The 14,926-nt window shown below is 38.0% G+C and overlaps 1 protein-coding gene across 1 annotated transcript; it reads right to left on the bottom strand.

The window, feature by feature from the left end:
• Positions 1–168: 168 nt before the first annotated feature.
• klhl43 (kelch-like family member 43) lies at positions 169–13,788 on the bottom strand. The gene is made up of 8 exons (XM_028461899.1): positions 13,598–13,788; positions 10,384–10,704; positions 9,148–9,296; positions 7,836–8,182; positions 5,482–5,781; positions 4,473–4,648; positions 3,436–3,708; positions 169–2,536 (listed from the first exon to the last, which is right to left on the bottom strand). Exons 2-8 carry the CDS (start codon positions 10,695–10,697, stop codon positions 2,014–2,016), a joined length of 2,082 nt encoding a protein of 693 aa, XP_028317700.1. The 5' UTR covers positions 10,698–10,704; positions 13,598–13,788; the 3' UTR covers positions 169–2,013.
• Positions 13,789–14,926: the final 1,138 nt, after the last annotated feature.

A 14,926-nucleotide genomic window follows, 5' to 3' on the forward strand; every position in this document is an offset into this window, starting at 1 on the left:
TTAAAAAAATATTTTCCCATCCTTCTGGATATATGGTAATGGTTTATTTAAATGTATATTTGCAAACATGTTTAAATATTAATTTATTCTCCGGGATGGTTGTCATGACGACAAAATTGAGTTTTTCAATGCTGTGGCTGATCAGTGTTTACTTTTTTTTTTTTTTTCATTTTTCAGGTTTTTATTACATTTGTGCTAAAGCACTAAGAATAAATACAAAATACATAAACACAATGTTATTAATGGTAGAGTGGAGTTTTAAACCCATTGATTAAGAACTGGATGATTTAATGACTAAAAAAGAACGTAATGTTTGCTGCCTTTAAAGATCATTTAAATCAGTAATATGTCCCATGTAGGACACTGTACTGGTTGTAGTTTTCCCCTTGTAATGTTTTATTTTAAGTGTTTTGGGTCAATCATAAAATCCAATCTTTAGTGTCAGTCTCTGTCACCTCCTCACTGTTCTCATTCACACACGCACACACACACACAGATTCACAGTAACGTGTTAAAACTAAAGCATAATGATCTGTTTTCAGCTCTCCTTCACCTGCCCTGCTCTCCTTTCATCCACCTTTACTAAACTACACCATCACATCCTGCACCAACCGTATATATTCTAATCTCACCAGTCACAGAATTTATTAGATTATCTGTGAGTCTTTAAACCAGGGGTGTCGAACTTGTTTTAGTTCAGGGGCCAAATATGGGCCAGTTTGTTCTGGGCCGCGGATTAAAGGTTGGTGGGAAAAATAGAACATTTTCACATCACTGTGCACTAGTTCACAATATCGGTTCAATTCACTTCAAAAATTCTTTATTTTGTCACCAATTTTTGGGAAATTCAGAGGATTTTTGGGGAATTGTGAGAAATTACAAGATTTATGGAAATATTTCCACAATTTGCATTTTAAAATGACTGCATTCATGTGTTATAAACAAAGGAGAACTGCAGGCCCCTAAAAATACGGAGTTTTATTAAATTGGTGAATTTGAAATAATTACAAATGGATTATTTAGTGTTTTACACAATATTTGATGTTTTCTCACTTTTAATTTCTCCTGCGTGCCGAATTTGATGCTCTAAAGGGCTGGATTTGGCCCCCGGGCCTCGAGTTTGACACGTGCTTTAAAGCGAAGACAAAGCATTAACACGGGTGTCGAACTCAATTTAGTTTAGGAGCCAAATATAAAGTAATTTGATCTTAAGTGGGCCGCAGAATTTAGGAGGTAAAACGAGCAATTTCAACAATAAGTTTCCACAAATAATTTAAGGAAAATTGAGTCCTTTGAAGAATGAGAGATTTGAAATGACTGCAGTCATGTGATAAAAGCATAGGGGAAATTGCAATCTTTCATATCTAAAACTGTATTATTTGGTATTTTACACAATATTTCATGTTTTTCTCTTTCAAGTCGGATTGGATGGTCGAAAAATCCTGATTTGGCCCCCGGGCCTTGAGTTTGACACATGCTTTATTAACCTATTAGTGGCCAGTTTGAGGTCAATCAGAAAATCTGGGAATAAACACCTTAAATCGGTCAATTTAGACTAAAGTTAAATAGTCCCAATCCCAACCTTTCATATCTCACATCTATCTTATAGTTTTATTAAAATAACTTACTGCAACGTGCACACGTACGTAATCAGGGTTCTGGCTCCCGAGCCTCATGTGGCTCTTTAGCTCCTGTGATGAGGCTTCCATAATTTATCCAATCGCAGCTACTTTCTTGGACTTCTGACCAATCACAGAGTCCCTCTGATAACCTCACCAGATGGTTTTAGTGGTTTTAAGGTTTTCGCGCAAACCCCGAAAATTGGAGGAAATCGACTGTACGAGATCTTTGGTAGTACGAGACAAAGCAGAGCCACGATTTTTCCATTGAGTATTGACTAGTTTGTAAAGCATTCTACGTACAGTGTTTTTCATTGCTCAGTAAATCTGACGTTAAAGGATGAAGTTGTTTTGAGGTTGTGCAGGTTCTCCTCTTTCTTTCTTTCTTTCTTCTCTACGCGTTGACGTTCTGCGATGGGGCCTCGCTGCTCTCTCGGCTCCGGTTCTTCCCGGCCAGTTGCTCCTCATTGCCCGGCGTGTTGCGGTGCTGCTGCCGGCGCGGTGCCGGGCGTGGGGGGAGGGTCAGGGCGCAGCAGGACACGCCCACCGTGGGCTCGGGCAGGTCCTCGACCTTGGTCCAGCTGTCCGTGGCCGGGTCGTACCTCTGCACCGCTGCCTTGTAGCGCTTCTCCGCCTCGTTCCAGCCCCCCAGCAGGTACAGCCGCTCGGCCAGGGGGGCCAGGCCGGCCGTGCTGACCCCGAGGGGCAGGGGGGCCGCCCGGGTCCACGACCCGGAGTCTGGACAGAAGACCTCCATCGACAGGACGTCCACCCTCTCTCCTCCAGGACCCAACTGGCTCCCCCCCACCACGTAGACCTTCCCCCCCAGGGTGGTGGAGCAGTGCCAACCTCTGGGGGTCTCCATGGAGGTCTCCTCCACCCACGCATCATTGTCCACGTTATAGCGGGACACGGACCTGGAGCAGGGACGAGAACACACTGATATTAGTAATTAATACTCAGTCAAAATGAGTATGTAGTGTGTTCATACTACTACTCATACTCAACCGCCCCATGATGCAATACGAGCATAATGTAAAATCACGCTTTTGTAAATAGGGCTCTTGTTTTGAAGTTAACAGGAAGTTTATTAGTCAGTAGCGCAATGGAGGGTCTCCGAAAATCGCCAAAATATCGGCATGAAATGTTTAACGTACTCCTCGTACTAAGTTTGACTTCGAAAGGAGTATGTAGTGTGTTAACATTAGATAGTATGAAAGAATTGAGAATGCGAGAAATACCCAGATGTATACTATATGGGGACATTTTTAAGTACGCACGGTGGGCACACTAGTCATACTTAACCGCCCCATGATGCATTGCGAGTGGCTTCGAGATAAAAATCAAACATCCCCTTTTCAAAATAAAAGCATCCTTTTTTGTCCTCCATTACTTTTTTAACCCTTTTGTAAATAAGGCTCTTGTTTTGAAATTAATAGGAAGTTTATTAGTCAGTAGCACATTGGAGGGTCTCTGAAAATCTCAGAAATTTCGGAAGAAAATTTGTTTCCACAAGTTTTATGTATCAAATGAGAACATGTTAATATTCTACTTGGTCACTACTACTCATATTAAGTTTGACGTCAAAACAGGTACGTAGTGTGTTCATTAGATAGTATGAAAAGATTGAGTAAATGTAAATCCTACATGTTAAATCTAAATATTACATTTAAATATAAATGTTAAATCTAAATGTAAATATTTATTGTCAAATGTTGAATCTAAATGTTAAATCTAAATGTAAATCTTTAATGTCAAATGTTGAATCTAAATGTTCAATCTAAACCTTTGAAAAGGTGGCTTCCGCTCACAGTACCTTGAGTAGGCACAGCTGATGTAGCCCCCGGTCACCAGGATGTCCCCAGAGGGCAGCGTGGTGCTGGAGTGGCAGCAGCGAGGAACCTCCATGGGGGCTCTGATCTGCCAGGTGTTGGAGGAGGGCAGGTAGCTCTCAGTGGTGGACAGAAGACCCTCCACATTACGGCCGCCAATGGCGAACAGGCGGCCGCCGCTCGCAGCCAATGAGAAGTGAGTACGGCGCTGACGCATGCTAGCTAGGTGGAGCCAGGTGTTGAAGCGAGGGTCGTACCTGAAGAAAGAGCAGGAAAATTACTGTCACATTGTCTCATATGTATCATATTGTAGTTCAATGCTTATATAATAATTAAATTTGGGATAGTTTTTATTTTAATAATACTTGTTTGCTATGTGGAACCTATAAATGGGGCACAGGTTGTAAAGTTGCGCATGCTAAAATAAACATTTAGCCAAAAACCACATTTAAAAAAACGTATGTGAATTTTTTTGTTACTTTTGACCAGATTTACAGCAATATTTGTGAAATTAGTGATATTTTTTACTCACATAATGTCAATGTTAAATCTAAATGTTAAATATTAAACCAAAGTCTAAGGGTTAAGTTTACATGTTTCATTTAAATGTGAATGTTAAATCTAAATCTAAATGTTAAAAGTAAATCTTAAATGTTTCATTTAAATATGAATGTTAAATGTAAATCTAAATGCTAAATTCAAATATACATTTGGACCTATTTACTGTTAATAAGGATATACATGTCTTCCAAGCCTTTCAAGTGTGAATGATTATGGTATGATCAGGATCACTGATCCAGATAATACATTATCTAGAAAAGTAAAGATTGACTTGGCAGACAAAATATTTTAAAGCAAAACAAGAGCAACTTTTGTCTGTTTTTTTTTTTTAAAGTATCTTGAGTTTTAGTTACAGTCGGTCAACGAAGAAACGCTGATATAATACAAACTTTGACTGTATTGAGAGGTTTTATATGAATTCAAACAATATTATCATTATTTATTAATGATGAGGACTCACCTGCTCAGGGTGCTCACGGCGTGCTTGGCCTGGTTTCGGGCGTCGTTCTGATCTTCTCCTCCGGCCACGTACAGGAACCCGTCCATCACGGCCACGCACTGGTTGAAGCTCTTAGCCGGGAGCTGGGTCAGGTGACGCCAGGCCGCTCCTCCATCACGAGGGTCCCTCCACAGGACCTGGACCCCAGGGTCAAAGGTCAGAGAGTTATTTACTCAAATGAACCTGAAGAAATTAGCTTTTATACACCATTTGTTCAGTAACATACTATATATTTTTAAACAGGTTACAGGAGTGATGAGGTGGAGAAAGTGAGAAAGGAGCCGTTGGCTGTCATTTTAAGTACCGGGCATCGTCCCGCCCACCCAAAGTGGGCCGGTCCGGTCTGCTGTTTTTTTTTTTGATGAGTGAGTGGAGGCAGACATCGTAACGAGTGGCCAAAAATGGTCCAAAAGTGGCAAGAAAAAAGTGTAAAGTGACTAAAATGGTGCAAAAGCAGTAAAGAGTGACCAAAAAATGGGAATTTAAAAAATAATCAGGTGGTATGTACTGGCAATGGTAGCTTAAATGGACAAAATGTGGCAAACAATAGTGAAAAAGTCAAAAAGTAGCTTATTTGGATGAAAAGTGGCCCAAAAAAAACTAAAGGAAGGACAAAAAATAACAAAAGAAGGAACATTTATTGGCAAATGGTTGCTAAAGTCTGAAAAATGTGTCAGAACTTTTTGAAATGGGACAAAAGTGAATAAAATGGCCCAAAAGTGGCCAAAAAAAGGGCAAATAAAGTGGGCAAAAATTAGCAAAATATGGCAAATAATAGTGAAAAAAGGGCAAAAATGTTGAACAAAAAGAAGCAAAGTGTAGGGAAAAAGGAAACAAGGAGAAATTAAAAAAAGAACTTCAAAAAATAGACAAAAAATAGGAAAAAAAGAGTATTTATTGGCAAAAGCGTAGAAGGTGACTCTGTTCACTGCTGTTCTGTGTTCTAGTGAAGCAGGTAGGGGTCACCCACCTCTCTGCTCAGAGCTCTCTCAGTGAGAGACGGACGCCCTCCGACCACCACCAGGGTCTGCTGTCCGGCTCGAACCTGCGTACGCCGGCTCTGCAGGCTGTTCTGCTGGTGGGGCAGCAGGTGGTAGTTCATGGCGTCCACCAACAGGCGGTGACACTGAGGGTCCGTCATCATGCGGGGAACCGGCTGGATCTGGCTCACCAGCTCACCGGCCGGGATGGTCTCCAAACGAACGTGGGACAGGAGCTCAGCGGCGTGAGGCTGGCGGGAAGAGTCGAAGTCTAGCCAGCGCATGGCGAGCTGAGAGAGACACGAGGAAACACGTTTAGATCAATGTTGCTGGTTCAAATCCTCAAACTGGGTAGACAACCTGGATCTGCACCACTTTAGGCCTTAGAACAACAGCCCAGACACTCCTACAATTAGCTGGTCTTTCCCTGCTATGTTAGCTCCTAAATGGCTAAAAAACACTCCTGTACATGTGTTTATAATGAATAATCTCAAGTTCATCAGAGGAGTTTATTAGAAAAAATGTCTGATCCTGTTTGAGACATTTTGCGGAGTTTGTTATTTCAAATCTGTCACTTTACACATGCTGAGCTATTTAGATCAGGACTGGACGTGTGTATTAATACATCGACTGGTGTCACGTGGTTTGTGTTCCTGAGTTTTCTGGGTCTTCATTAGAGTCTGAGCAGCTGGTCTGGGATCTGTTTTTAGGTCTGTGTTTAAATAGAAGGAAGTCCCAAAGAGTGGACGGGTTAGTACAAGAACGGTCAGGATCCACTTCCTAGAAGACCAGACCGTTTTAGGACTGGTCTGATGTGTTAGACGCTGGAGCTTTACGCTATACATGGAGTGCGATGTTTTCTAGACCGACTTTTTGTGTAAAACTACTCGAGTGATGTTTAAACTCAACTGGTGACTGACTGTTGACATGTTGTGGTCATTTGTTGACTGACTATGTTTTGATTTCTAAAAAAGAGGAAACTTGGGCTGAACATGGCAGTAATCAAGGTTTTCTTGAATCTACCTGGTAGCAGCAAAATACAACAGAGAAGATAAATAAAGGTTTAAAATCTCCTTATAACAAAGATTTTCAAACCTTTATTATGATTACAACAATCTGTCCTTGAAAAATCCCATATAAACCTTTGAGAAACATCGCCTCCTAGAAATGAAAACTATTAAAAAAAACCCTCCAGGCTTACAGAACATTAAATAATCATTAAATATACACTTCAATAAATAACTGTGACCTTAACTTCCTATAAGATAAGTTTCTCTGAACTTTCATGGACGTTTTATCATCCACAACGATTTTCTTGCTGACATTTTTTAATTAAATCACTGATATTTGGTCTCTCTCAGTTTTTCTGCGTGTGTGATGATGATTTCATCACATAATAACCACGCTGAATAACATTGACTGTAAAAAGCAACTCCTTGGCTTTCATAATCTGGTGGAATTTCTCAGATAGAGCAAATATTAGCAGAATTACTGTCTTTTAAATGAACTTGTTCTCTGAGATGCGTTCAGGGTCCTCGGGAAACCTCATTACTTTCATCCATTTATAAATTCCGGCTAGACAAGATGTGAAAAGAGGACAAACATGTCTGGGTAAATCATTAGTTAAGTTGGACACCAGATTCACCAAAACAGAGCTCTAGTCTGCTCATGTTTCACAACACAAGTGAATTTACTTACACCATCTTTATCTGAGATATCCACCAGTTAATGTGCTAATATGAAAGTTAATTATGTGCATTATGATGATTTTATTTCCAGGGTTGATTATTTCTTAATTTTAGTGATTAATTTGTTTTTTTAAAACCTCCAGACTGGTTAACAGCACCCAATAATGCTGAGTAATACAGTTTATTTTATAATGTGTTTTAATATGACGTCGTTGCTGAGCTCCTTTTTGTCAATTAGTTTTGAATAATATGTTATGGTTTCATTTATTCAGACAATTTTTTTTTACAGGAAATTTACGTTCATCTCCTGACTTGTTTTGGCTGTCTACTGCCAGTCTTCCTCAGAGGCGTCTGCTGATTGCTTCGATGTTTTCTTGACTTCCGGGTTATAATTCTAGAAATTCATTTTAAATAATATGCTAAGGTTTCATTTATTCAGACAAATCTTTTCGGGAAATTTACTTTGGTCTCCTGATATGTTTCGACTGTCTACTGCCAGTCTTCCTCAGGCTCTCACTTTGATGTTGAACGATGTTTGACGCTTCCTGAAAAAAGCTGTCTGCATAAATCAAACCTTGACATATTGCTGCTGAGTTCTTCCCCAAACCTTCTGTTGATGTTTGTTAAATGTTGAAACTTCCTGTTTGACCTCTGACCTTGAAGGCGGTGACCTCTGAGGGCAGCACCAGCGAGTCGTCCTGCAGGAAGGCCGAGATCTGCTCCAGGGTCAGCTGGGTGAACAGCGAGGTGTCGGCGAACTGCACGAAGTTGTCGAGGACGAAGCGTCGCGCGGCGTCGCACACGGGCAGCAGGCCGTACGCCGCCGCGATGTTCCACACGTACACGCACGTCTGCACGTTGAGCTCAGCCAACAGGAAGTCCATGCACATCTTCAGCAGCTGAGGAATCTGCAGCGTCGCCGCAGCAGACACCGTGCATCCGATGGTGTAGAGGGACATGTGGACACGTCCCAGGTATGCAAAAGTGATGACGTTTGCCAAACCTGGAAGAAAGACGGGATTTAAACCCATCGTCTTATGTCTCACACTCTATTGTCATTATCATCTTTACAAAGAGCACAGAAATACTGTATATAAATGATCATGAATAATAAGATAATGGATGTAAATACCTGTAATTCCTTCTGGTTCGAGTCACATTGATAGCAGTTTCATTTCAGAAGATTTTAGCATTTTTCTTAAAATATTTTGCACCAAATTATAATTTTAAAATGTCCTTTACTTCTTACAGAACACAAAGTATCAGCATTCAGTCATAAACATCTGGAAAACTAGTTTTACCAAATAAATGACATTTTTCATGAAAAACCAACGGGCCAGATTAGATAACATAAACGGCCAGATTTGGCCCACGGGCTTCGGGTTTAACACATGCTTTAATCCATGGGTGTCAAACCCATTTCAGTTCAGGGGCCAAATACGGAATACTGGTATGGGTTGTTCTCCTGTGAGCCACAGATTTTATGCAGGAAAACGAGTAATTTATTATTCATTATTTCACCCTAGTTTGCACAATACAAAATACAAAATATGTTAGAAATAGACAATATTCAAGCAGCATGTGACAGATGTCAGTCTCAACAGGATCTTCACTGTAAATTTCTTGGATTTTGTGACCAATTTCTATTTAATCAAGGGAAATATGTCATGATTTGAGGAAAATATAAGGGTTTTCTAAGAGTTTTGAGGTTTTTTTCAACAGTTGACATTAAAAAAGGACTGCAATCATACAAAACAGCACTGGAAAACTGTGAGCACCTGCAAATATTGCTGAGTTTTATTCATTAAATGATTCATGTTTTCTCCTGCCGATCGGACACACGTGCTTTAATCAGAGTTAATGTCCTCTCCTGCATGTTTTAGATGTTTCCTGATAACGAGCTAATCAAAGTAGCATCTCGAACACGCAGGACAGGAGCTCTCCAGGACCAGACCTGGTTCTCCTTACCCAGAGGGGAGAGGGAGGGCAGCTCCAGGCGCTTCATGCCGGGGTCTTTAGCCAGAATCTCCCTGAAGTACTGACTCACGGAGGAAATGACCAGTTTGTGGACGTCAAAGGCTTTGGTTTTACAGGCCAGCTCCAGGTCAGTCAGGAACCTGATCAGAACACAAAACACACGTCCTTTAGGTCAAAGTACAGACACGTGGATCAGAAAGTCAAAAGTACGACTCACATTCTTTACAGTAAGAAAAAATGCTAATAATGCTTTTAAAACAGTGTCACGTTTAGCATTTTTAACTCTTTCATCACTCTCTCACAGCACATTAGTAGAATTAACATCTGTTTTCTTCTGTTTGTTTCCTAGTGAGAAAGACTACATGGAGGTGGACAATCCACTCAGAGCTTTCAGAGCAACATCTGACTGGAAACAGTCAAACGTGGAACCTGTAGAGCCGTATGATGACAAAGAGACTCAAGTTAGCAAAGGAAGTCACGTTTCTTAGTCATTTACTCCCTCCACGCACCAACGTGTCCATGTTTGAAGCATTTCATGTAGAAAAACGATATCATCACCAATATTGGCCATAAAATCTGAAATCTGTTCACTTCAATATCAGTTTTTCTATCAATATATGAAAAAAACTGAAATAATTGAATAAGTTTTTCTTACTCTGTGCAAATGATGTTTGTTAGTGGAATTCATCCAGTGGGGCATCACATTAAAAGTACGTTTAACATGTTATTTCAATGGAGATATATTTTATAATATGTGACTTAAAATTATGTTGGGGAAGGAGTTCTGTGCATGTATATCAGTGTCAGAAAATATCAGAAAATTTAATGTTTGAGGATTTTGGCCGATTTTGATGGATAAAATAATTTTGGGCAAATCAAGAATAAAGTTTAAATGTCACAAATAAAGTTGAAAAGACGAGGATAAAGTCGAAATTTAGAAAATGAACTCAAAATATAACATGATAAAAGTTGAAGGTTTGCTAATAAAGTCAAATTTACAGAAGCTGACGAGTTCCAATTCAACTTTATTTAACAGATACAATATGAAATGTAGCAGAACAAGGTGCAGATATTTTACTTAAAATGTAGGAAGTAAAGTGTAAAAATGAATGGATGGACTTTATTGTGTTAAAAATATCAAGATTTATATCGTGTATCCCCATTTTGTGAAAAAATCTTGTTTTGTTTTGGTCGGTATCGCCCAGCCCTAGACTAACTCGAACTAACTTCTCCTGTCGCATCTTGCTGAGCTCCTCCAGCAGGGCGTTCCCGTGCAGGGGTCTGGTCAGCTCGCTGCCCAGGCCGAGGCCACGCTCCCCAGGTTTGATAACGGGCGGAGGCAGAGGGAGGTTCAGGCTGTTCAGCTGAGCGATGTCCAGTGCCGCCATCTGCTCGATCTTCTTCACGCCGTTCTGTACCACCACCACGCCATCGCCAAGGCTCTCCACCTTCAGCTGAGAGGAGGCAGTCTCCATGGCAACCTGGGTGATGGCTTCTACGGCGGCTTTTTTCTGACGAGGCGCCTTCTTCTTTGGAGCCATTGTTTGACTGCAGAGCAAAGACACAGCAAGTCACATGTTTTATTGTTTTTATCTTAAAAATGAAAGTTTTTGAACCTTCCTTCATAACAGGAGTTTCTTTTTAATGAGCTTTAATTGAAAAGTTAGTTTTTGGAGCACAAAGATTAGATTCTATTCATTAGATTTCTATTCAGAAACTGGCCCTCAGTCTAATTTTGATTGGCCTTCAAACTAAATGCACAGAGAGATTTCAAAAACAAACGATATGACAGAAAAACACACAAAGAATTTGCCAAAAACATACAAAATGTGCATAAAATATAAATACTCAACACAAATACACAGAATGATAGAGAAATATACAAAATGACTCCAAAAATCAACTATATTAATAATGAAAAACACACAAATTGACTCCAAAAACATACAAAATGTGAGAAAATATATAAAAAATTCAACAAAATGCACAGAATGACAGAAATTAATACAAAATGACAATAAAAATACACAAAAATTACTCAAAAAAAACACAAACTCAACAAGACAAAAATGCAAATTGACTCCAAAATGTAAGAAAATACAGAAAAACTCAACAGAATACACAGAATGACAGAAAAATACACAAAATCACAAGACAAATATGAAAATCTACTCCAAAAACACACAAAATGTGAGAAAATATATAAATATTTAACAAAAAATACACAGAATGACAGAAAAATACACAAAATGACGCTAGAAATACACAAAACTGACACCAAAAACACACAAAATGTGGAAAAATACATAAAAACTCAACAGAATTACACAAAATGACATAAAATTTACAATGACCATAAAAATACAGAAAATAACAAATGAACAAATAATAATAGTAATTATAAATATGTCGACTGATAATATTTCACTAATTTCTAAGGACTTAGTTTAAAATAACAAATTCTAGGTTAGAGTTTATTCATTAAATTAATTTAATTAAATGAACCCTAACCCTTTATGCAAGGGGATCCCAACACACGTGTATTATTATAAGTTTATAATAATTGATGATAAATAAAAAAGAAGTGTTGAGCTCAGAGAGGAGCAGCAAAGGATAAAGTTAAATAAAAAAGCTTAACTAGGAGTTGAGTGCACACAGGAAGGAGGACGGAGTGGAGCAGCTGTTCGTGGTGTCACACGAGGAGCAGAGGTTACACTGTGTGTCGCAATCACTCCTAATAGCAGCTTGGAGAACATTCACAGCGTAAAGATATTTATGTTTCAGGGTTTTCTGTGAATTCCAACAAACAAAGGTCAACACGTTTTTAGATAAATGTGTAAAGTTTTACCTTCAACATGATCCCTTCATTCCTTAATGTGACTTTATGAACTTTAGGTTGGTTCTTTAATGTGTTCCCTGCAGGTACAACACAGTAAACTAAGTAACCCTGAGAACATACACGATGTGTTTGTGGACTGTGAGAGGAACGTATGACATCATCACTCAGCCAGGACAACATGGTGCATGTTTCCTTTATCATCATTAAACGTCTATACCAAATATTAACAGTAAAGCAATGTTAAAAATAGAGTTCACGATACAATAAGATAGACAATATAGCTTCACGATAACCGTACGATATGTTTGGAAAGAAAAAATAATTAATTAATAAATTTCAGTTTGAAAAGTAAACATTCTTTTATTTGACTTTAACTCTGGATTTACTTTAAATCACATTCATCCTCTGGGTTTGATTTAGAGTTTTAAAAATCTGGGCACCACGAGATCAAAGTCGTAATAGTTTGAGAAAAATGTTATAATTTTATAAGAATTTTTAAGAATTAAGTCGTATTTTGATAGCATCAAAATGTTATGAGATTAAAGTAATAATATTTCAAGATTAAAGTAATAATATGTCAAGATTAAAGTCTTAATATTTCAACATTAAAGTCTTAATATTTCAACATTAAAGTCTTAATAATTCGAGAATAAAGTCATAATATTTCATGATTAAAGTCGTAATCTTTTGAGTATAAAGTCATAATTTTATTAAAATAATATCGTATCTTAATAAAATTGTAAGGCCATGATATTTCAAGATTAAAGTTGTAATATTTTGAGATCAAAGTCAACCTTTATTGATCTTATGTTCTTGTTTTCCTGTTATCAATAGAAAGATGGTTATGCTGATAATTCTGTCACAACACGACTGTAACTGCCTTTGCTTTTTATCATCAGGGTATAAATAGGCACTGACTGTGTGTGTGTGTGTGTGTGTGTGTGTGTGTGTGTACTACAGTAAAATACAACAACTGGCACCAAGTGCTTCACATTATTCTGTCTGACATCATTAAAGCTCAGATTTAAACTCTATTAAAGTTTTATTTTTTTACAGTAAATGTGTGTTTTTTTTTGTTTTGAGGTTATAGGAAGTATGTGTGCAGAACGGTTTTAAATCAGTGGTTCTCAACTGGTCTCACCCTGGGACCCACATTTTGCCATGACACACGTTTCTTTTTAGAATTTAACAAACCAAATTTAGTTTGTCAAAAAAAAAGCTGTTGAAAACACACGTATATAATCTTTTTTTTTTTTTTAAACATAAATCTATATATTTTCCTGTGCAACATGTATTTCACAGCATGCCTGTCAAAAAGAAAAGTTTCTTTCAAAATAAAAGAGAGACATTAAGGATTTAATTATTTTCGACCAGCTGTTTGCGACCCACCATTTGAGAATCGCTGCTTTAAATCATTTTATTAACACTTAAAGTACCTTAACTCTATACAAATCTGCAGCTGAGGATTTTATTTATGATGTAATATTTGACTTCCTTCTCCTTCTAGGGGCCGATCGGGCGCTGTAAACTGATCGATTCTGGCCCCTGAGCCTTGAGTTGGACACACACTTGTAAAGATGAAATAAAAAAAACATATTTTACCTTCAATGTTTCCTACTTGTTCCTTCTACTCTTTGTGCTTTCCTCTAACTTCTTTCTTTCTTTCCTGTTGTTCTCACTGGTTTCTCCTTTGCTTCGTCCTTCTGTCCTTCCTCTGTGTGTGTGTGTGTGTGTGTGTGTGTGTGTGTGTGTGTGTGTGTGTGTGTGTTTGTGTTTGTGTGTGTGTGTGTGTGTTTGTGTTTGTGTGTGTGTGTATGTGTGTGGGTGTTTGTGTGTGTGTGTGTGTGTGTTTGTGTGTGTGTGTGGCTATCCAAAGCTCTAACGTCACACACTGTCCACCCCCCACCCCCCAAAACAGACCATCCTCTTTAATTTTCCACCTCTATTTCCAAATACAGCGTCTGCTGTGACCCTCCCCTCCAAAAATATCCCAGACCAGGCCTGCCCCCCCCTTCCCACCACCACCACCACCACCACCACCACCACCACCATCTGTACAGACACTAGAGAAAGGGCAGCCATTGTGCCAGACATTCATAAAATCCCCTATTTTCTATTTTATCTAATGAATAAATCAGTGTTTTTCAACCTTAAGGGACACCACCAACCCACAATGTTGTTGCATATATTAACAATATACAGTTTCAGTTTGTTTGTTTGTTTCAGTCTAACAAAAATAAAAAATAAAAATATTCAAACAAATCATATATTTAAAAAATATATACAACATGACTGAAACAGGCAGAAGCAAAAATACATATATGCCCAACATAACTAACATTCAAGTAAGTTACCTTTTCCAATAATACATGCAAAAAAAATTAAAGCATTCAAGTTGCCTTTTTTCAAATAATGCAATATATATATATATATATATATATATATAGTGTGTGTGTGTGTACCTTTATTCTCAGAATTCTTATTTACCTCCTTTTTGTGATTATTTCCTCAGCCTGCACCGTAACCCCCTAATGTTTTTATCATTATGCTTATATTTGTCTTCATGCACTATTTCACTTTATTCTGTTTGATATCAGTTCTCATATCTATCATTGCACTATGTTCAGTATTCATTTTTGTTTATATAGCTGTAGTTTATATTTAGTCTGTTGTTCTATTATCTGCCATGCATCACTATTACTTTATTATTTACTATCTGCTATATATATATATATATATATATATATATATATATGTATGTATGTTTATTTCCTATTTACCTCACTATAGTTCTGTTTACATCTGTTCACTACTGCATATGTATATGTTCCTGTTTAGTCGATTGCTGTCCACTTATACCTTCTTTTTTGTATTTAACTTTGTAATTTTGTATTTTTACTTTGTACTTGCATCTTTATTTATTTTATTTTT

This window comes from Gouania willdenowi, chromosome 11, assembly GCF_900634775.1.
Source record: "Gouania willdenowi chromosome 11, fGouWil2.1, whole genome shotgun sequence".
In the NCBI taxonomy this organism is placed as follows: Eukaryota; Metazoa; Chordata; class Actinopteri; order Blenniiformes; family Gobiesocidae; genus Gouania; species Gouania willdenowi.

What these genes read in the sequence shown, in the direction of transcription:
- klhl43 (XM_028461899.1), bottom strand. Translation starts at nt 10,697, where the DNA reads ATGGCTCCAAAGAAGAAGGCGCCTCGTCAGAAAAAAGCCGCCGTAGAA. An exon ending in AGCAAGATGCGACAGGAGAA is followed by an intron (nt 9,297 to 10,383) that starts GTTAGTTCGAGT and finishes TGTTCTGATCAG; the next exon opens with GTTCCTGACTGACCTGGAGC. An exon ending in GCCCTCCCTCTCCCCTCTGG is followed by an intron (nt 8,183 to 9,147) that starts GTAAGGAGAACC and finishes TCTTTCTTCCAG; the next exon opens with GTTTGGCAAACGTCATCACT.